Source organism: Microtus pennsylvanicus, chromosome 10 (genome assembly GCF_037038515.1).
Source record: "Microtus pennsylvanicus isolate mMicPen1 chromosome 10, mMicPen1.hap1, whole genome shotgun sequence".
Taxonomy (NCBI): Eukaryota; Metazoa; Chordata; class Mammalia; order Rodentia; family Cricetidae; genus Microtus; species Microtus pennsylvanicus.
This window is the reverse complement of record NC_134588.1, coordinates 89,690,762-89,714,291: the sequence shown is the minus strand read 5'-3', so window position 1 is coordinate 89,714,291 and position 23,530 is coordinate 89,690,762. Positions and strand designations below refer to the sequence as shown.

General features: G+C 44.4%; 1 protein-coding gene across 5 annotated transcripts in view; it reads left to right on the top strand.

Annotated features, from left to right (window-relative positions):
* The window catches only part of Ddr2 (discoidin domain receptor tyrosine kinase 2), a 116,634-nt gene that overhangs the window by 53,396 nt on the left and 39,708 nt on the right, over positions 1-23,530 (top strand). For 3 of the 5 annotated variants that reach the window (XM_075989038.1, XM_075989040.1, XM_075989039.1), the window contains one exon: positions 19,533-19,641. In XM_075989038.1, the coding sequence (XP_075845153.1) occupies positions 19,560-19,641 (82 nt within the window). In that variant the 5' untranslated portion in view covers positions 19,533-19,559. Of the gene's footprint in view, positions 1-4,167; positions 4,321-8,112; positions 8,190-19,532; positions 19,642-23,530 lie in introns of those variants that run through there. The other 2 variants (XM_075989037.1, XM_075989041.1) reach the window with 2 other exon arrangements.

The following is a 23,530-nucleotide window of genomic DNA, read 5'->3' as shown; positions in this document are numbered from 1 at the left end:
CCATCGTCCTCTGGTGCTGTCTAAAGGGCGGGGGAGAAGGACAAGGTGAATTCCATGAGTCCATCAGAGCAACTGATCCACAGGGGACACGGAAACAACATCCTTTACTGCAGGCAACTGAAGCATTTGGAAATGTGGGCTGGGCGGAACTACAGTCTGGAGAACCTGTGCTCCTGTGGAGGAACTGAGCGGGAACGTCTGGAACTCTTCCCTGGAGTCTCCACCCTCTTAGGCCTCTGGGCTCAGCGCTCAAGGCTGAGGGTGTATTCGCTTGGCTGTGACTTCCCCTTCAGCTTCTCTTTCTGGGTTTCTTATTTCATGAGCCGAGCCTGCCACGGAGCCCTGGGATCCTGCCTGCTTTTGGCTGAGCCTCTGGCTTTCTTTGCTGCCTCTCTAGCTAGAACTGGGCAAGGGTTGGAAAAATGACACTGATTGGACGCACATTTGCTGGAGGTGATGACCGGATATGCAACTCACCAATCCCCAGACTCAAATGAAACGAAGACACACCCTCCTGGTGGGGGCGCCAAGATGTAGCCTTCTTATGGGAGGCTCCGCCTTCTCCTCTCCACCCACACCTCTGCTGGTTGCCCAGCTCTTTCTGCTGAAGCCCAAGGGAGCTATGGACTTCCAAGCCTTCTTCCCCACCCCTGTTTCCTACTCAGCCACCTCTTTCTCCTCTGATGAAAAGGCCTTTTCCTCATCTTGCCCCTAGGTGAGCTATGCTAGTCTTCTGTTTGGGGCTGCAGATTCGCTTCTCAATTACCGAACCCCGTCACTGCCCAACTCTGGCCCTGCATCTCCATTACCTAGTTATGCCCGATCCCTCTCCTTGTGCCTCCCCACCGTCTCCGCAGGTCTTCCGTTTTCATTAAAGATCTTGCAAGGTAGCTCAACAAAGAAGAAAGAACACATTTGTGACAACTCTTTCTCCATTTAATGTATTGGAGTTCATAGGTTTCATGGATGAGGATTACCAGTTAGAAATATGTGTTTCTTAGAAGGGATGGAATTCCAGACCATTTGAAAAAGAGCCAAGGCCTGCCCCCAGCAGCTTAGAGAACAACTCAAATCTTGGGCTAAACCAACTCCCAGAGAAATCATAAAATCCAGGTCCAAACAATCCCTCCACAGGAAAAGCAGAAACTGCAGAGTCTCCCGAGGTCACCTGGTAGTAACTGAAGTGTCCCACACTTCTAACCAACATAGGACTACATCTGTTGGGTTAAATAAGTCCGGGTAGAGATTCGGTCTGACAACCCTGAATGCTAACATGGAACTGCTTCTTATTAGAGCCGAAGAGGGCAGGCTTTTTGTGTCTACTTTTGGTGTGTTTGTTTCTGCTGCCAAGGTGTGTTGTAATGTCAGGACTGTTTCACATGCATGAGCCTCTGCCATGCATGAAGGAGAATCAGATGCATTTCTGTGAAATGAGATTGGTTCCAGTCTTTTAAACAGCTCCGCTCGTAACAATAATAGGCGGGCTTTAATGCCAAGCCCTGTTCTAAGGATTAACTCATTTAGTTCTGAGGCAGGTCCTACCAGACGGTACTGCTGTTAGCATTCTGCTTAGAAGACTTGGCCTGAGCAGCCACCAGCTTGCTTACACAGTGAAGGCCGGTTGACATTGAAGATGATGCAGCTTGTTCTAGAGCCCGTATTTCAACCACTGAGTTAATATGCGTGATAGGGTTATAGGATCAGATGGGATGGGTTTATACATTCTATCCCCGAGAGCCTGTCCTCATTGAGAAGAGAGACAACCACTGCCAACTAAAGACATTCTCTTTGAGACTGAAGAGAGAATCTGCTGGTTTGTTAGTCACTGATGCTTGTAGTTTGTCCGTTTGTCCATCTGCCTGAGACTTGTCCTTCTTCGGACACACGGCTGATGAAACTGGATTCTGGCATCAGCTAAGGAGAAAACTGAGAGGGGTGGGTAGTCAGAAGGCAGAAGAAAGGTTGAGTAGCGAGGTTGGTGGGGTAAGGTGTTCCAGAAGAAGAGCCAAGGGGTTCGAGTCTCCAGAGCTGTCTAGGTAGATGCTCAGCCAGCTCCTGAGTGGTTGGTCCTCTCCTGTCGTCTTGTGCACGCTTGAGGCTGGCCAGGCATCAGAGACGGCATTATTGATGATCTCTTAATTCTGCTTTATTCCTGGATATTCCTCCCACTTCCCAGTATCACTCAGGAAAGAGCAGGGTTTGCTCTGTCCCAAAGACCTGACCCCAGTAGTTACCCTAGCTGATGGTTCTGAAGACCACAGAGTTCGTGCTGTTGGGGAATTCATGCTGTGTGAGGGAGACTGTGGGTCTGTGATCTGGGTTCTGTGAACTGTCCATTTGGCTGTTGTATACCGTCATGCTGTTCTCTGTATTTCATTTAGATGTGTTTTCAGCTTCTCTTAAGTTTTATTCGACTTCCTTTCTGTAAAAATGATGAATTAGTTCCACAAATGCCATCAGTTTCTTAAAGGTTAAAAGCGAGCTTTGAGCCAGGCCAGGTGGAGGGAGTGATTCCAGCGTGAACCTTCACTTCAGCAGAAGCTCGCATGCTCTCTCTGCAAACAGGCATCGCTCCTCAGGCGAGAGCTCTCCACCACCACAGGCTGGGCAGAGGTGGCTGCCCTCACAGTAGCTGTGACCATGACTTTGCCCTGAGCCCATCCGTTATCAATTTTCCAGTATTGTAAGTCCTAACCCTGTGATCTTCAGCCCTTTTTTTTATTATATACTGGTTTTTACCTATAACATAATCATTCGCCACTCTTCTCATGCCTGGATCAGGTCATTGTGAGCACCTGACCTGGCTCAGGTCATCGTGAGCACTGAGCCCACCAGGCCTCTGTGCATTCCAGGACTCTGACCTAGCACTTTCTCACGCATCACATCCCCATGCAGGGGCAGGGGCTTGGGTCAAGAACGTTGTGCAGTTTATCAGAAGATCCATGCCTGGAGGAATTTTCTTCCAGCAAGGCAGAGCCTGGGACTCTAGGAAGGTGCTGGGCTTTCAGAGTTTTAACCACCTGATTCAGCTAGCCTCCGTAGTTTACAGATGACCTTCTACACAAGAAGAAGTATTTGCCCAGAAGCATAAGCATGTGATAATTCTCTTAGCAAATATGTTAAAATGCATATTCTAACCAAAATTCTAGAAGAAATGGAGGCCTGTACTATTGGGATTTGGGGCCGTGGCAAGGCAGAAGAAGCAATAGTATTGAGAAGACCCTGTGACGTGTTAGCTGAGGTCATGAAGCACTCCTAGGGCACTGTGGTGAAGAAGGCAGACACAGCTCATGCCTTCAAATTGCCTAGAGGCGGTGTTAAGGACAGAGAAGGAAACTTTATGCTGTGCAGTTAAACCAGTGTGTTCTCTTCTGTAGCTGATCACTCAGTACGGAACAGTGAGAAGAAACCAGAGAAACACCGTACAGTGTGGATTTGGTTTCAATAGCATTCTGCACCCTGATGAATCATTGAGGATTCAGGGAGATGAGGCACAAGGAAAAGGACCTGAAAGGCAGAGGCGGTTCACCCGTGTGTTTGCAGATGCACAGTGCTTGGGAGGAACCCAGAGTCATAGGCCAGAAGAGGTCTCACTATTTTAGGACTGTTAAATGGTATCATGGATGACCCCTTTTCCTTGTCCTCACATGGCAGAGCAGCTGAGGGGAACTCTATAGGGTCTTGTTTTTGTTTGCTTTTAAGTTTTTCAGATAAGGTCTCATGGTGTAGTCCAGGTTGGCCTCCGCCTCACAGCAAACATGCTGTCTTAGCCTCCCAAGTGCAGGGCTTATAGGTGTGGATTCCCATCCTTACCTTTGGAGTCTTTTGAAAGAGGATCAAGGGAGTGCTTTTGTGAAGGTACCGGAAGACCTGTCATGATGGCGTAACTTATCACAGCTTCAACACTATCACACATAGGGGTTAGGATTTCACGGTGAATCTCAGAGCCTCCCCTGCCATCTGCACTGTCTGTGAGACCTATGACCAGTCGTGGACCAGTTAACAGGATTTTACTACATGCTCTCTACGGTGAATCAAATGGCACGGTTTTAGCTTCTGCTTCTAGGTCTGCGGCCGCCCCCTGAAGACATGCCCTTTGGCACAGCTCGGAGAGAGAAAGTCTCAAATTCCTTTCTGCAGGCTTGCCTCTCTTTTCTATTTGATCAGGCTTGCTCTACTTTGAAGATGCCTCCAGGACCCAGAGGGAGCCATGGGTTAGCCTCGTTTCCATGGAGACCTTTGGCTGCACTTTTGCTGTCTCTCCCAGAGGTGAGAGGTCGTGGTTCCAGCAGCCTCAGGCTTGGCACCAGCTCCTCCCTGGTGAGTTCAGATCTCAAAGCTGACTCCAGCCAGGGTTTCTTCTCTGTCCCAGAGTGACCTTGCAGGCTGCCCAGCAGACTGACTCTTCGCAGCCTTTACCACTGGTGATTTTCATTCCAGACAGGAGCCGATGGGCTTCTGCAAAGGGCCGTGTGGGTGGGTGTCTCTCGCCATCTCCACTCTGGCCTGGGTCTGGCAGAGATTTCCTTTGTGGGCTGGGTAAGGAGTACTGATGAAACTAAGGCATCCCGGTGCTTTGTGATGTGTTGAGCAACCAAAGCTCTTATTACCTCTAGATGGCTTGCGCCCGGGCTAGATAGGAACCACATCCCTCCTGAGCTGGGGCCAGTTCTGCTAAGCTACGGTGAGCCCGCCACTGGTGGCATGCAGAGCATTAACAACCTTGGTCAGAGAAGTTGCTTTTGGCAGTGGACAGTGGGTAATGCAGATACACATAACTGGTCAAAGGGATGAGAGCGAGTGACCGTAGGATGCCCGTCCCTACACGGCACAGCTATATCTAGACCCTGCTCATCCCAGGCTCAGGGAACCTCCTAGAAGGGTCTGAGAGGATATAAGAGCTAGGGGATGGAGGGAGCGTTGTGAGATGCTGTCTTCTAGATAGGACGTGGCTAATACACTCAGGAACTCACGGCGGCTGAGGTCACTTACACACAACTTGCACTAGGGCGAGCCAGGCGGCATTCCGGGATGGATGGAGAAGGGATCCATAGAGCTCCACTCCTGCTAGGATGCAGGTGATGGCTGGAGAGGGGTGTCATTTTTCTTTGGGGATAAAGACACCGATAGGTTGCACACACTGCAGTGGGTGGCCATGCAACCACAGGCATGCAGACAGCACTGATTTGAATCAATGGCTATAAAAAAAGGAGGGAGGTTCAGGGTAGGAGGGGGACATGTGAGGACAGGAGGACTGGGAGTGAGGAGTTGGGGTGGCTATAATAAAGATATATTTATACATGTTTAGAAATGTTAGAAATAAGTTCGAGTATTACTTAAAAGTTTAGAGCATTGGGGCTGAGGGGCAGCTGTGAGTCCCTCCATGCTCATTATTCCAGTTCCTTCAATGAAGAGAGAACCGAGCCCTTTAAGGGAATGTTCCCGCCTTCCCCCCTCCCCGTCCAGACACTTGGGGAATTTGTGGTAGAGCTGGTGGTAGAACTCAGGCCCATAGGTAAATTTGCTGGTAGCCCCTGTTTCTGTCCTCATGGGTCCAGAATCCTTCAGGGGCCCTGAGCCAAATGAGGAAAGTATACACAAAGCCTAGCACATGACCTGGCATCTAGTAAGTGCTCCATAAATGTTTATCATTGGGCTAAAAATACTGTAGAGGGACAAGATATCCGTGCCCTTGAGACACTTCAAACTTTGTTGAGGACTCACAGTCATACGCAAACACAACTGAGGAGTCCTAGGATACAGGGTGCCATGGGGTTATCTGCTGAGTCAATGGACCCAGCGAGGGAGGAAATCTATGATTGCCTCCAAGGAATGCTGCAAGGGGGGAAGAGCCAAGTATAAGAAGCATGTGCTCCCCATCAGGACAGGGGATATTTCAGGTTCTAAAGGAAGCCTACACCATCCTATCACCTCCCCAGGGCAATCACTAATTATCCTTACATTCGGTGTTCTGCACAGGGAGTCTAAGGAGATGATGGTGTCATCCTTCCTTTAATAGAACTTCAATGTGACCCCAGTACCAATGTTTTAAAAGAAAAAGGCACAGGGCATATAGTGGTTTGAATAGGAATGCCCCCCCCCTCCTATATTTGAATGCTTACTCGTCAGGGAGTGGAATTGTTCTAAAGGATTAGAAGAATTAGGAAGTGTGGCCTTGTTGCAGGAAGTGTGTCACTTGGGGTGGGCTTTGAGGTTTTAAAAGCTCATGCCGGACCCCGTCTTGCTCTCTTTGCGTGCAGACAGGATGTAGCTCTCAGTTACTGCTTCAGAGCCTTGCATGCTGCCTTGCGTCTGCCGTGATGATAATGGACAAAACCTCTGAAACTGCAAGGAAGCCCCCACTTAAATGCTTTTTTTTTAAGACTAGCCTTGGTCATGGTGTCTCTTCATCAATGGAACAAGGACTAAGACATGTCTGTGATCCCATCACTAGGGATGCAGAAATAGGGTGTCTGATGCTTCCTGGCTAGACGGGCTTGCGGAATCAGCAACCTTCAGATTCAGTGACTCCATATCTCAAAATGTGAGGAGAGTGTTTGAGATGCCTACTGTTAATTTCTTTCCTTCACAAACATGAACATGTGCACTTGTACACGCGTGCGCACACACCCACTCATAACACACTCTCACACACATTCACACACACTTACACTAATACACATACACACACATTCACACACACTTACACTAATACACATACACACACATTCACACACATACACACATTCACATACACACTCACACACACTGACTCACACACACTAGCACACACACACTTACACTCACACACACACACACACTCACATACACACACATACACACACCCTCACACAAAGAGAGAGAGATTCAAATAATTCACATTCATGCGCGCTGTTCTAAAGCCCCCCCCCCCTTTGTTATGTTTTGCTTTGTTTTTGTTTTGTTTTTGAGATAGGATTTCCCTGTGTAGCTTTGGTTGTCCTAGAACTCATTCTAGACCAGAGATCCACCTGTTTCTGCCTCCTGATTCCTGGGATTAAAGGCATGCAGCACCACTGCCTGGCTTTCTAAAGCCCTTCTTGTGTGTTAGTGTTGTTCTTACAAGCACCATTATTACCCTCCTTTTCACAGATTAGGACAAAGGTGCCAAGGGTCAGGTGAGACCCTTTAGGTAGTGAGAGGTAGAGATAACTTCCTACAGAAGCTTGGAGAATTTGGCTTCAGACACAGTGATGGAGAAGAAGCAGCTTGGAGCCGGAAGGGCAACATAGAGTGTGCCACCCAGAGGCCAAAGAAAGTAACGAAAACTGGATCAGATGCTGCTTGGGGACTCACCACTAAGACTTCAAGAGAAGGGCAGTTTGTCACCAAACTCGAGTCCTTAGGTATCACTCTTTCCCACTTGACTCGTTCACCCTATGACATAAGTCGTAATTCTAAGTTTCAAGACCACCAACAAATTGGTGAGGTTAAAAATCTAGGCAATATTAAGAAATGGACACTTCACTTTGTGCCAGGCAAACTTGACTGGAGTGACTTGTTGCAGTTACTCTTTGCTTGGCACTACGTCACCTCAAAACTTAGCAAGACAAAGTAGCGATAATCACTTCTCACGTGGCTGTGCTTAGGTGACTGGGTTCAGCTAAGCTGCTCTTGCTCAGGGCCTGCCTTAAAGTTGCGCGGGAAGTTGCTGTGCTGGGGTTTGCCTCGGAGGGTTCCTCTCTCCCAAGTGTGAGTGTGGACACTGTTGTCCCTTGGCGGGCTTTGTCACAGCATGGTGGCTGGGCTCCCAGGGTAGTAGACCTGGAGAAGAGATCAGACGCCTTTAGGATACAGTTTCACAAGTGCCATTTTTCTACCCCTTCATTTCGTTAGCTGTGACTCAGTTAAGCTTCTATTCAAGGGAGGACAATTAGGCAGGAGCACTCAATGACAATGTAAAAACGGCCAGTGGAGATGCTTTAGAGCCACCACAGAGACTTTGCTAGTGACTATTCTGGTTTTAAAATAAACAGACAGAAGCTAAAGAGATTGTGTGTGGCTCTGCATTTTAGGAAGGAAGAAGAGGCAGCTGGGCCAGGAGAGGCAGAGTCACAGAGAACGACAGCAGGACCAGATGATGAGATGTTTGACCCGGGCTATGGTACTCTGCAAAGGTCACATAACTGGAGAGCATTGGGAAAGACAAGGTCTCTGTCTTAATGCTTTCACTGTTGTGGTTCTGTGGTTTTGAGGACTAACAAGTTCCTCTGGCACCTTACAAGCCATCTACCACCATCCTTCATGCGGATCCTAGCCCTCTGCTCGTGAGCGTGTGCTTTGGAGGACTGAGGAACTGGGATAGGGGTGGGATGGGGGAAAGAAACAAGAGAGACTGGGTAGGAAGGAGACTCACGTGTTGGATCATGTTTGGAAGTGAGGTGTGTGTGTGTGTGTGTGTGTGTGTGTGTGTATGTATGTAGATCCAGGACCTGTTGGAGCTTAGCAAGGTCATGGCTACGGTCTTGGCAAGCCAAAGGACTATTGTATTACATGCAGTGCTGACCACTGTTTTGTGTTTAGAAAGATCTCTACCTTCATTTTGTATTTGTGCTATCTGCCTCTTTTTCCTGGAAATCTTGTCACGACATTTAGGTTTAACATCCCAGTAGTGTAATACCCAAATGAAACTCAGTGGATGACATTACACAAGGGTCTGTGATTGGTGATCACCCTCTACCCAGGAAGAGGGGCATCTTCTGCAGCTCTGGCTTTGCTCTTTACCGTTCCTGGTCCTAGAAGGCGAATGAGGTCATGAAAGCTATCTGGGTCACTACTTTACAGATTCTAGTTGTCTCTATGCTACAGATGAAAACACAGAGTTAAAGGGGAAAAACTCCTCTGACAAAGGCAGAAGTAGCATTCACTGTTCCATGCTAGCAGCGTGGGTCACTCCAGGTCACCCAAGCCACATCTTGAGTCCTTAGGCATGTGTTGGGCCAGTCTGGGATTTGGGCATCATATGAAGAAGAACAAGGCTGGTAGACCCAGGGAGACGCTGGGAGTGAGAAAGATTTTGACACAGCCTCAGGAATCAAGATAAATATGAAGATGTTTGGCAACTTTTGTTGTTTGTGTGTATATGTGTCTGGGGACTTCTTACCCAAACCAAAGTCATTTCTGCATATTTGTCTGCTGAATATGAAATAACCCAAAGATGATGCTTCCTATTTGTTAAATTTGAAATGGCAGTTACTCAGCAGAGAGGAAAAACAAGTCTTGAATGCCCTCCCATGTCCTCTGAGTTGAATATTTGAGTGTGAGATTTCTCCTCACCGAAGCCTGACTTCCCACACATGTGCACACAGGTGCCATGCGGTTGTATCTGAACATACGTGCCGTGCCCTATTATCTCATTTTCATCCACACCTCAGACTTTCCAGGGATGTGTGATTTCCTAGGAGGCAGCACTTCCTCTGTGGTACCCGACCCAGGCCTCATCAAGGGTCTTAAACAAAATCTATAGACACTGATTCTTCACCAAAGCCAGTGTCATTTCAGATTGTCTGGGACGATGGACAGTCTGGGAAGAAGGGCCACCTGTTAAACCAGGCATACTCTGTTTGGAACATAAGCCACATACCTGAACAGTTGGTTATATGCTGGATTTTAGCGCGTTGAGTCATATTTTGAATGCACTGAATGGATTTGCTGTTTAAGGATGCCTGGACATGAGTACTTTAGCAGTGTTGGCTGCTCATTCACTGATTTACAACTTTGATAAGTAGATGGAATACTTTAAAAGTACCAAATGTTATTTTAAATGTACTGTGTGGGATCTGTTCTTCAAAACCATCCAGCAAAGTCCTTTTGAAAGAATATTCTGTGACGGGGATAAGCATTTAATGATTTACATATTTAATAAATGCTTCTTAAGTTGTATCTTAAGGTAGGCTGGATATATCTCCAGTTCTGATTCAGAGAAAAAGATGGGTTTTGCTAATATTCACACATGAAGATACAAAGAACTCTACCATCTGTGAGTTTTGCTCTCTTCAAGGGTCTTGGGAAGAGTAGAGCCATTTAAATATATTTTTCTTTTCTTCTTAAAATTTATTTATGTATGAGTGTTCTATCTGTATTTACAACTTTATGTCAGAAGAGGGCATCAGATCCCTCTACAGATGGCTGTGAGTCACCATGTGGTTGCTGGGAATTGAACTCATGACCTCTGGAAGATCAGCCAGTGCTCTGAACTGCTGAGCCATCTCTCCAGCCTGAGCAGAGCTGTTTAAACCTCCATTTTTTATGCCAAAAGACCCCCAAGGGTTGCCTGATCTGCCTACTTTTCTCATTATGATCAGCTGGAAATAAGGGGTGATTTTTAATAATTAATGTTATTTATTGTAGTTATGTTTATAAAGGAATTTCTGCTTATATTTATATGTATATCTCTCATCTAAAGCTGTTTATTTACCTCCATACCTGCCTTCTACATGTCAATTTATCTTAATTTATTATCCATCTTCTCTTTTATCATCCACTTATCTACCAGCTATCATTTTTCTTCTCTCTACCTTTCATTTATAATCTATCACCCATTTATCAACTTATTTCTTCATCACTTACTATCATTTTCTATCATCTATCAGTCAACATTTATCATTTATTATCAATCATCTATCTACCTATCTATTATATATCTATAATCAATCTACTCATCCACTTGTTATCAATTATTTACCTATTATTTTTCTAAGTATCTATATATCTATCATCTGTCAATCAACATCTATCATGTATCTATTGCTTCATCTGTCATCTATTATCTTTATCTCCTATCAACCATCATTTATCATCTATCAATCATGTATGTATCTGTCTATCTTCATCATCACCTATCATATATGTATTGATCATCTAGTCATCTACCACCCATCTATTTCATCTATTATTTGTCGCACGTATTTAGTTCTGTAGTGAAAAACAGACTTTGCAGTGGGGCTTGTGGTTTGGACTGCCACCATCGCAGGTAGTCCAACCTTGCTGCTATCACAGAGCATATGAATAAGATGAGATGGTGACCTTAGTTTCCTGATCACTCAGAAGCTTAATAACAGTTTCAGCACTGTCTTTAAAGGTTCTTTGCTCCCTCTCCTACCTCATCTCTATTGTGATGCTTCTTCCCAGGGAGATGCTCTGATTTACTTAGACAGTTTTAAGAGACAGGTGTGGTCTCTAGAGTGGATAATCCTTGAGTGCAGGAGCCTTGGGACTGTCTAAGAGTGAACCATCTCTTGAAAGCCTTCTGTAGAACAGATTTTCCCTTTTCTGTGAAGGGGCTACCCTTGACTATGGTTGAAAGAGGCTATTGTAAGCTCTTCTGAGTTTAGAGATAATTCATAAGAAGTTGGACTTACCATACTCTTGACTCCCCTCCCCCCAAAGAGATGCTCATTTCTGGGTGTGGATGCCACACTCCCGGCTCACCTCCCATTTTTTTTTCCTGATTTCCTACTATGTCCAAATCCTGGTGTGGACCATCTAGAGGTAGAGAGCCAATAATCTTCCATAAGATTCTGCAGAGTTGGCTGGGCGGTGGTGGCGCAAGCCTTTAATCTCAGCACTTGGGAGGCAGAGGCAGGCAGATCTCTGTGAGTTCAAGGCCAGCCTGGTCTACAAGAGCTAGTTCCAGGACAGGCTCCAAAGCAACACAGAGAAACCCTGTCTCGAAAAAACCAAAAGAACCCCCCCCAAAAGAAAGAAAGAAAGAAAGAAAGAAAGAAAGAAAGAAAGAAAGAAAGAAAGGAAGGAAGGAAGAAAGAAAGGAAGGAAGGAAGAAAAAAACCCTGCAGAGTTTATGGGAAGTCCTGAACTGTGGCTTCCTTATGTTCAATTAGGGGTAGTCATTGAACACGAGGAAGGGACGAGGAGTCTGAATGTGAACAGAGGGAAAAAGGGATTCGTTACCACACATTCTCTTTGAGCCACAGGTTCTTGACATTCCTTGGAAAGTGTTGGGTTCTGGGCAGAGAAATGCTGACCTTGGCATTAGGGTAACTGGAATCAATGTTAATTGTCTTCTCTTCTAACTTAATGGCCCAGGGCAGTTGAAATCAACTTCCTTTGGAAGTGGGAAGGCAGGATCCCTGATCTTAGATGACACAAAGTCTAACTTGCTAGACAAGACAAATGGGTGAAACGTGAATGAGACTCAGAGAGGTGGATGGGAAACAGCGGCCAGAGCAAGGGAAAGTATCCAGGCTGTGGGCGGAGCAACTGTGTTTTCTTGCTTTGTAGCAGGAAGATGGGAATTCCCCTTCCCGTGACTGTGAGGATTGTCATGTGGTTCATTTGGAAGGGACTCCGCATTCTAATCTAGAAAGACACAAGGTGAGCCTCAGCCATTTTCTCCTCCCACAAGCCAGATGCACAGAGCAGTACCATCTCTGAGTAGTCCAAGTGACTCTTGGCGGCCAGGCCATGCTACCCCAACACCCCTCATTCTAGAATATACAGGACTGCCTGGAAAGCGTCTTGATATTCTGATACCCTGATGCCAGGAACAATGTTTTTATATTTTTGTTAGAAAAGTTATTATAAGTGACATTTACCAAGAACACATCTCCTTTTATAAATGAAACAATGGGCTGGAAGATGGCTCAGAGGATAAGGTGTTTATCATAGGAGTGTAAGGATTGAGGTTCGGATCTCCAGAACCCACCTGAAAGCCAGGTGGATGGGGCAGCCTGCCTGAAATCTCAGTGCACACAGGGAATTCCCTGAGAAAGCTAGCTAGTCAGACTAGCTGTATCAGTGAGCTTCTGCTCAGTGAAAGAGTTTGTTTCGGTAGATAAAGCAAAGAATGATCCAGGAAGACAGTTGATATCTACCTCTCTTCTCTGCACACACTTGTATGTACATTCACATGTACATTTTCTTATACATACAAACATATATATGTGCGTATACGCACATATACCACATAGAACTTTGTCTATCTTGGAGGAAACCTCAGTTCGAAGGAAGGAATTATTTTGGAGATCAAGAGGAGGATAGGGCTAGCGAGGGCTGCATTCCAGGCACTAGGAAAGGTTTGGTCAGCAAGAGGCATAACGACAACAACAAAATGACAAGTATATGAGACACTTGTCTTGAGCTGCCATTTTTACAACTCCGAAACCTGGACAATGAAACGCTCCTCAGAACGGCATGTTCAAGATGGCGCATCTCAGGAGGACTCTAGGCATCATGTGAAGAGATAGGCTGCACAATGATGACATTAAAAAACATCTCCATCTGTAAAAGGAAGGAAACTACAGTATGTGGCAACGGCGCTTGAGATACTTCAGCCATGTTATGAGAATGAATGATGGCAGATACCAGAAGATAGCACTGCCTGAAGGAGTGCCCAGGATAAGACGAAGAGGATAAAAAATGCTGGATAGACAACATAAAGGAAGACTGTGGAACCTCGGGTATGACAATAACACAAGCATCTAGGACTACCTAGGATAGGAACAACTGAACAACCATCATAAATGGGCTGCCCATGTGTGCTTAAGCATTGCCAGGGCATAAATGCAGTGGGTTGTGAGTTGCGCTGTGGCTGCCAGGAGATAAACCTAAGCCCTCTGTAAGAGCAGTCAACGCTGTCACCTGCCGAGTCATCTCTCCAACCCCTGGAATTTGTTCTTCACCACCCTAAAGCATTGATAGGAGTAGTATAGTTTATAGCATCCCTCTGTTGATAGATGCTTTCCCAAGTTTCTGTCGCCTAGAAGACCCTGCAAAGCACGCATTTGTACAAATACACTGTATTTTCAATCAGCCCTTTCTCCAGGATGTGTGATGCATTTTTAGCTAACTTATCTCCTAATTCCTGAACCATGGCTCAGGGTGGAGCACTGCGTTTCGCCACCTCATCGTCAGGTCTCCATCCCCACACTGGACAAGCTTGTGGGACTGGTTCAGCGACTGCTTTGAGGCTCAGCTTTCCGACTTTTTGAGCTGACTGCTTTCTGATGCAGTCTCCCGCTCCCTTTGTTCTTTATTTATTGGCCCATATTTCTAGTGGCTTTTTGCAACAGAAGTTGTTTGCTTTCACAGTTTCAAATATTCACCTTTGTTCGCTGCTTATCTGCTAAGTTTATAATTTCTGGGGTTTTTTTTATCCCTAGGATGTTTTGAATTTTTATGGAAAATGTTTTTATTGTCTGTGTATTTTGCTTTCCATGCCGTTTCATGGAAAAGTCTTTAGTTTATGGCAAATTTGTCTACTTTCTTGAGATTCTTTTTTTTCTCCTTTGTTTTTTTTTCCAAGACAGGGTTTCTCTGTGTAGCCCTGGCTGTCCTGGATCTCGTTCTGTAGACCAAACTGGCCTCAAACGCACGGTTCTATCTGCTTCTGCCTCTCAAGTTCTGGGATTATTGTTCTGTCTTTAGACTTTGGGCTCTTGATTTTTGTGTGCAGTGTGGATATGCTTTGGTTTTTGCTATTGTAAAGGCTGTCGAGTCACTGGAAACTTACTGATTTTTTTAATGTCCCCTTTTCTCATATGCTTATTTGTCAAATGCTTATTTATTTGTGTTTGGATCCTGGCCGCCAGTCTCTTCACGCTCTGTGTGTCTGTCTCTGAGCCACTTGCACGCTTAGAAGAGTTTACTGCACACCTCCCTGGAACAGCTCACCTGGCTGTATTACTCAACCTTGTTTTCTTCACTATACAGCGATCCTCTTCACACCTCAGAGTGTCCTGTTTATTACAGGATTGAAAGGGGAAGAAATGATTTAGAGCATTTGGCCTGTCAATTGCCACCCGTACATCTCTTCATGCATTCATTGCTTGTTTATTTGCATACTCTATGCCCTGTGATGACGGTGATCTTGTCTGACTCGTTTATTTTATTTATGTATTAACAAATGCATGCGTGAAGGCCAGAGGTCAATGTTGGATACCTTCCTTGATTTCACTTCACCATGTTGTTTTGAGTCAGGGTTTCTCACAGAGCCTGGAGTTGATTTGGTTTCTGATCCTCTTGTCTTTGCCTCCCCAGTGCTGGGATTTACAGCTGTGCCAGTGTCTTTCAGAGACGTGGATTCTGGGAAGTCAAACTCAGGTCCTCATGCTTCTGTAGAGTACATTACGGCCTGAGCCATCTCCTCTGCCCTTCTCTGACATTTAAGGCATCTGCATCCCATGTGAGGGGACATTTGCAAGATAATCAATGAATAAAGGAGTGGAAGGCAAGACTGACCAATGGCGTTTGCATTTTCAATTTTATTTTATATTTTCAGACCTGAATCAATTGTCAAAGAAGTTAACGTTGTTTGTCACAGAAGCTCAGAGAGGACTCTCCCAACTGCTCATATTCCCACATACGCTTTGAGGTCCTTGTGCCCCCCACATGTCTACATACGGAATCCTTAAGACAATTCATTCAGAAGGTTTTGTCTGCTCATAGGAATCCTTGAAGAAAGTTTCTTTTAGGGCAAAAAAAAAAAATTCAGATTAGCCAGATGTAATTGCTGAGTATTTGGTTCGACAATGGTGTATATCAGGCCTCTTGTTGAGTGTTTTTAACACAGAGACATTGAGAGTAAGAACGGAACATCCAGAAAGGACACTGGATAGTCACAGCAACCTTACACAGCTGAGAAAGGACACTGGATAGTCACAGCAACCTTACACAGCTGAGAAAGGACACTGGATAGTCACAGCAACCTTACACAGCTGAGAAAGGACACTGGATAGTCACGGCAACCTTACACAGCTGAGATCGTGATCGTTGCTGTATAGAAAAGCTACGTTTTCAGTGCATTGATCAATTGAATCAGAACACTTTGATGCAGAAGTGATCATTGGATAGAGACTTGGGCAGGCAAAGAGGAAAGGGCTTGGCAGAGGCTCTTAGGCAAAAGGAAATAGAAGAACTGCATGACTCACTACATCACACTACAGTTTCCTTTTCTCTTTTTTTCTCTTACATTTTATTGGGAGGGGTGCTGCAAGGGCAGAGGGCTGATACAAAGGGACCAGGGATGGGAAATGAGTGGGATTGAGATGCCTGATGTGAAAGACACAAAGGATACATGAAAAGAAAGTTAAAAAAATAACAAAAGTATAAAACTAAAAAGAAAAAAATAGCAGAAATAAATGAGAAGCCCCATTGTGACTGAGCTGGGAAGGAGGTGGAGGCTTAGACAAAAGGATAGAATAAAAAGAAAGACAAAAGGAATGATGACAATAGCGGTGACACCGGGTGGACTCTGGAGTCATGGAACCCTAGGCCCATGTGCTTGTTTTGCTTTTCTGTGCCGTTACCCGGAGTTTAACCACTTTCTCCTCAGCTACATCATCAGTAAAACCACACCCCATTGAGTGGATGTTAGTGAAATGGTCCTTGGGGCATTAGACCCATCTGCTACAGGGATGGACGTTTAGGTCTGTTATGACCCCTCTGTGTTTGTTAGTTAGCTACTGTTCACCTCAATTTTTAAGAAAAGGGGGGGAAACCCACCACTGGCTTTAGTGATTCACAGCCTGAAACCAAGCAACAGTACCAAAAGGGAAATTGGTAATTTTTTTGTTATCTAGTAAGTCTGGTTTAGTTCAATTCAAAACTACTTCTGGTGGGGGGGGGCATGTGTAGGCAGAGGCAGGCAGATCTCTGAGTTCAAGGCCAGCTGGGTCTACAGGATGAGTTCCAGGACAGCCAGGGCTACTCAGAGAAACCCTGTCTCAAAAATAAAAAATAAATAAACAAATAAAGAAAACAGAGCAAAACCTCTCTGAATGCATAGTTTGTAGAAGAAGCTAATGGTTAACAGATAATTTCCTAATAACACAGAGGTAAACTGGGTGTGTGGATTGGGGAAGTGAACGAGACGTGAGGTGTAGGAGATAGATAGTCTCCATATGGTGAGGTGGAGGAGATAGTCTCTGTACGGTGAGGTGGAGGAGATAGTCTCTGTACGGTGAGGTGGAGGAGATAGTCTCTGTACGGTGAGGTGGAGGAGATTGTGTCTGTACGGTGAGGTAGAGGAGATAGTCTCCATACGGTGAGGTGGAGGAGATAGTCTCTGTACGGTGAGGTGAAGGAGATAGTCTCTATACGGTGAGGTGGAGGAGATAGTCTCCATACGGTGAGGTGGAGGAGATAGTTTCTGTACGGTGAGGTGGAGGAGATAGTCTCTGTACGGTGAGGTGGAGGAGATAGTCTCTGTACGGTGAGGTGGAGGAGATAGTCTCTGTAGCACTGGGAAGGGGAAATATGTGGTCAGAAACCCTTGAGTAAGATGCCACAATGAGGGAGAAAGTATGCTACAGAATCTTCTGCCAAAGCCTGACTTTGATCCTTGGAAACCACGTGGAATGGATTCGCACACGCTGTCATACTGCCACATGCACACATGTGAACACACACATATATTTAACTAATAATTGGTAGGTAAATGTAGGCATTTTAAAAAGATGTTTTAAGGGGTTGATGTGATGGCTCAGGGAGTAAAAGCATTTGCTGCCAAGCCTGATGACATGAGTTCGAATCCCAGAACACGTGGGATAGAAGACGGGAACTGACTTCTACAGGCTCTCCTCTCATGGTGCATGCACGTGTGCATGTACACACTTACACAAGCACACACACAACAAAAAAGTAAATAAAAAGTTTTTCAAGTGGCTCAACATATTACTGTGTAGAAATCATCACGGAGATTTTCTTTTACTTAGAAAGCGCCACCTGCTCAGCTGCGTCAGCCCCTCCCTTACTGCTCATTCAAACCTTGCCTGTCTTTCAGGAACTTACTGATGTCTTCTGGAATTCTTCCCCCCTCAGTCCAACTTACAGGGATTCTTCTCCTTGTCATTTATCAGTGTTATCTGGGTGATAGAGCAGCTGTGTATTTATGGGATCATTGTGAAGACTTTACATAGGATCTCTGTGTGCCTGACATGAATTAGTATTTTACGTTAGTACTGTCTGTTTGTCAAATGAGCGAAACAATGTTGATGCATTGCTAAAGTCCACAGTTTCCTCTGACTTCCTCTGCCCCCCACTCCGTGTCCTTTTTCAAATCCAGGATGTGTACATTGTCATTACATTGTCACTACATTGTCATTAATATCCGTACTGCCTTCCCTCCCGTTAGCGGTGACTGCTTCTCGGGCTTTCTTGTTTTGGATGACTGACAGCACAGAGGATAAGTTGGGAATCTTGGAGAAAGTCCTCCTCTTAGTATTTGCCTTTTTTGCCCTTTGGAACAGACGAAGGTCATAGTTTGTGGGTCGGGACCACTGACCTCAAGTGCCTTGCCTTGACATCCCACCAAGGACACACATCTCACAATGACTTTTTAGTGCTGATGTTATGTAACAATAATTACCTGACACTAGGTAGTTTGCAGATCACCCCACCCCCCACAAAAAGATGCTCTCCGGTCCCTCCCCCGGCTCCTGCTGCATCCTTTGGAAGCAAGTTGCTATGTACAACTTATGTGTAAGGACCAGATTAGCTACATAATTATTTGGAATTCTTTTTCTTGGAAAATGGGCTGCTCTCCCCTGCTTGTTTATTCAGTGTTCTGTTTACATCAGCATGGACTTGTGGATATTTACTTTATACACTGAGTTATAATCTAATACTTCTTTATTTATTTTATTGTTCAAATTGTTCTAGTGTTGGTTACTGACGCCTATATACTTTTGACATACTTCATTTTGTGTGTGTGTGTGTGTGTGTGTGTGTGTGTGTGTGTGTATACAACATAAATCCCAGGCTTATCTTACGGATTTTCTGACCGGGTCTCAGAATCAACCATTTTCTCTAAGGAACTCTGATTCCTTGTATTGGAGGTGGGATTAAAAACCAAGATCTGGACACTTGGTCTGCATTGTCAATGGATGGTCACTGCCAGGATGCTCTGCCCTTGGGCCCTCTTAGCTGTCGGAGTGAGGGGGTCAATGGATGTGCATTATGTTCACTCGTATACATACATATAAAAATTCCCACATGTGTGCCTTTACTGAATTGAATCTGGGTATGTACTGATATGTCCATGTCTCAAGCATTGTCACATAGATCTCTTCGAGGAAACCTAAAAAAAAAAAAGTAAACTACAAAGTTCTGCATATCACTTCAAATCTAGTGGAACAAGATAAATGTTGAACTTATACACCTTTAAAAATAGGTTAAAGTTATTGATCTTTTTGTTTTAATGTTGGAACTAATGCTGATAATATGAAAACATTAGATGACATCATAAATATAAATTTTATTTTTTTGTTATTGTTTGGTATTTGCCTCAGTAATATATTGCTACCTGTGTATAGTTTTGTTGATTTTAATTTCAGGAGTGAGTGCGTAATCTAATAGAATTGGAAAATTCTTGCATTAGATAATCTCTGGGTCTATTGAAGTATTAAATATAGAAATAAACATTGCAAGAATTCCAAATTATCTAGGAAGATCGTGTTCGTGTGTGTTGGTGAAATCTGCATCACTCATTTCTTTTCCTTCTCTTTCTGTTTCCTTGCATTATTGGTGGGCTGCAGACTTCAGATCCAACTCCATCTTCGGAAATGATCCCGATTCCCAGAATGCCCCTGGTGCTGCTCCTGCTCTTGCCCATCCTGGGTTCTGCAAAAGCTCAGGTTAATCCAGGTAACACAGCCACTACTCAGTTGGAAGCTGAATACCAGGTGCCTGCCCACGCCTGTCAGTGGTCATCTCAGAAAGAGATCTGCCAAGGGAACCCACAGTGTCAATTTTCACCTGCGTGGTGAAACGTGGCCAAGTCGGAAACAGAACGTCGTGTCCGTTCCCTGTCCATATAGAGCGTGCTGGGTATTCTACAAGAGGTGTTATGTAGATCAGGACAGTTTTCATGCCTTTTTGTTTAAATGGGAGAAGAAATGGCTATTTTCTGCTGTGCCTTTTGGGAGAAATGGGAGAGAACTTTTAGATGCGCAAGGAGCTTCTTTGGATGAGCTTATCCATTGGATGCAAGGCCTGGGTTTTACTTGATCATCTGCTATACTTTTGGAACACTAAGTCTGTGGGATGCCAGGTTCCCAGGATCCCACGTAGTCTCCCTTTCTCACAGGATGTGAGATGAATCTTTTAAGTCAGTTTGTGTGTGTGTGTGTGTGTGTGTGTGTGGTGTTCTAGTTGGTTTATCTTTTAGCTTTAACCTAAAGTATATAATGGTGCCATTTGTCTGTTGCACAATAATGTTGCTCATCATCTTCAATAGCTCAGTGACTAAAATGAGTGTTTATTTTGCTCACAAGCTTATAGCTTGATGGTTTCTGCTGTGCTTGGTCAGACTGTACTTTGAGCTGTCTTAGTACGTTTACCTATCTGGGAGGCAGTTGGCTATTGATGCATCTAGGAATGCCTTGGCCCTGAGGAAGGGCAGTTTGGCTGTGGCTCTGTAGATTCTTCTAGCAGACTAGCCTGGTTATGTTTTCATGGAAGTTGCACAAGAGCATGATTGGAAGCAAGCATGTGCAAATAATCTTTCAGCCCTCTGTTCAGGTTGTTTGTTAAGAACATATTGGCGGGATGAGGGCTGTAGCTTGGTAGCGCTTGTCCGCTAAGCCCCTGTTTCAACTCTCAGTATTTTAGGGGTGATCCTCATTGGTCAAAACAAGCCATATAGCTATGCCCAGAGTCTGTAAGAACAAAAATGTACACAGTAAAGAGAAAGGTAAAGATTTTAAGTCCATATTTTAATTCTTTGACAAATATAAACAAATAAAACTACATATACCTTATGTGTTCAATTTGATAGATTTTTTTTTACAAACCTAACATATTCATTCAGATATGTCTAACCTGAAGCAGAGGGTAGTTTGAATGTGGGCTAACACAAAAGTGTACACATATAAAACATGAGATTTTTTTATGTGATCTTTTTGATTGTGCCACTCTTGAATGTGAACTTTGTAGATGATGACATTGTATGGCAATATCAAGAGGTTGGCAGTGAGCTACACTTTAATATATAAGAAACAGAGGCATCATGGAGTTCTTTCTTCTACCCCACCCCGGTGACATCCATTATGTTGCTTTCTAGCAAGAAAGACTCGTTGCCTGTTTGTACTTTATATCAACAGAGGCATACGATGTATGGATACTACACCCAGCTTCTTTAAACCAACATTTTCTTTATTGCGTTTGTTCCATGGCCACATGCCGTGGTTGATGGCCCGTCCTTGCTGTTGTATATTATTACTTTGTTTGTGTTCTTCATTTACATGGCCTACTATCGATGGGGACTTGGATAGTTTAAAGTTTGGGCTTGTTGTGTAAAAAAAAAAATCTTGCCTATTCTTGCATAGAGTTTGTGGTAAGGATATATACTCAATTTTCTTGAGTTTATGTTCAGAAGTGGAATTCCTGGGCCACTTGTAACATGTTATTTAATGTTCTTCATAATGCCGTAGAGTCTTCCAAAGGGATTTTTACCCACTTAGCCTCCCACAATAGTATGTGGAGCTCCATTTTTCAGCTAGCTATAATTACATCCTCAAGGGTGCATTCATTTTGTCTTTTTACCAGTATAATGGTACACTTGAGAGAGTACCTCCCCCACCAATGCCCTGTTCACAGACTATTCTTTATTCCCTTAATAGGAAACATGGTCAAAACTCCTTTAAAAAAATCTAAGAATTGTTGGTTGAGAGAATTCAATGTTTTCTCCATTATTGTGGGGGCCCCTCAGATCTCAATGTGGACACCTTTTTTATTTTTATACCTTGTATCCCTCCTACCCTGTAAAGTTAGGTCGTCTCCCACGATGGTTTTTCTGCTTGAGCTCCAAGGGAGAGGGCGAAGAGTGCCCATGAGGCTGAGGTGCTCGGTGTCATCGCGAAGGCTGGTATCCTGGAGGGGCACTTAAGCAATTGAACCAGGAAAACCAGCTTCCAGTGTTAGAACACGAGCTGTAGTCCTTGAACAGGAAGCAGGCTGCGCGAAGGCAATCTTACTCCCTGCTCTCTTGTTAGGTATTTCTGTTGGCCCTTGCCACCAGCACAAAAAACAGGTATCTCAATTTCAAAAGGTTTTCCTAGGAGCGTGGTACATACCAAAGGAACAGCCCTTCTCTCTGCCTCCACTTCTATTTCACCAAGTTAAACTGGAAGCAGAGATGTGAAAGCGGGCAAGAAATTTCCATTTCTCCTCAGTGGTAAATGCTATATGGCCAACTATTAACAGAACTAGGTTTACGGCCATGTTAGAAGGTGTCTGAAATCCTATCCTGTCAGTCACAAGCCAAAAATTCACTTAATGATTGTTAAAAAAAAATGAACCTGAACTCAGCAACCCAAATAACAATTTAAAAGTTAAACATTCTAACATAATACTAGCCAAAGATACACTAATTTGATACGTATACACAGAGGACTGATGGGAAAATGGTAAGGCTCCTTCCATAATTAAATCATTATGTTTCTATAAGGGCAGAAATGTTTGCAATGCGGTAAAGACACTGAAGCCCATAATATACGATAGTCTGGAATCTGAGCTCTGTGATTTAGGCAGAGTTTGTGGGCACTGGGGTCCTGACATTGTGCTTAGTGCTAAGTGCACGTGTTGTGGGCTAAGGAGCAAGGTTCCAGAGATGATGCACGGTGTAACAGGGGTGAGCCCTGCCAGAAACACACAGGTGCTATGCATTTGATTTTGCAATAATTGATCTTTGTCATTTCATTTTCAAAACCCCTTTATTGCTGCCAATACTTTGACAATTTCCATGTTCAGTTACACCTCCTCTTCCAATCTGAGATTGTGACCCACTGTCTAAGGCACTGGGCTCTAAAGCAGCTGAGCTTTGGCAAAGGACTTGGCAAGCTGAGCGACGCCACTGACGTTTCCAGAGATGGCAATGTTCAAAGCGGCCAGAGGGGCTGCAGGGTAGGGCTGTGGAAGTCTCCGTGAGAAATACTGAGATGTAGTATGTTCCTGCCCTGCAGGATGGGCGGGATGTGCTAGCAACCATTCAGTTCCAGCTGTGCACGAGGATCCCAATTGTAACAATTGCCAAGCTGAGGGAGGAAGTACTGGAAGGAGCGAGGGCAATATCTTACAGCAGAATCATAATTCAGAAGCTGGCTCGTGGCAATCCACACCTAGTAAACAACTATACTAACAAATTTGCAAAACTTATTTTTACAAGTCAGCAATTTGAGTGGGATTGTAAAATTCTGGTGAATGATTTAAAGTTCATTTAGAAAAATACTTAGCCTTATCATTCAGTCATTCATTATTTACTTATTTGTTTATAGCTGTAAGTTAATTAAATTTGAGGCTCAACTTGAAGGCAAAGACTAGCATAAGACTAAAAGAAAGACACAGAGCTCAGATATGGGACTTTGGTCTCTTCATTGTGCTAAATGAAAAAGTTCTGAGGTAGAAGTTCTTCAGGGCCATTTTACCTTGGCAAAGAAACTGAGGCATTGGGGATGTTTGGGGTCCCTTCAGTACCAAGTTGTCACCTGATTCCAAATTCCTTCACTTCCACCAAGGCTGATGCATGTTGTTTCTT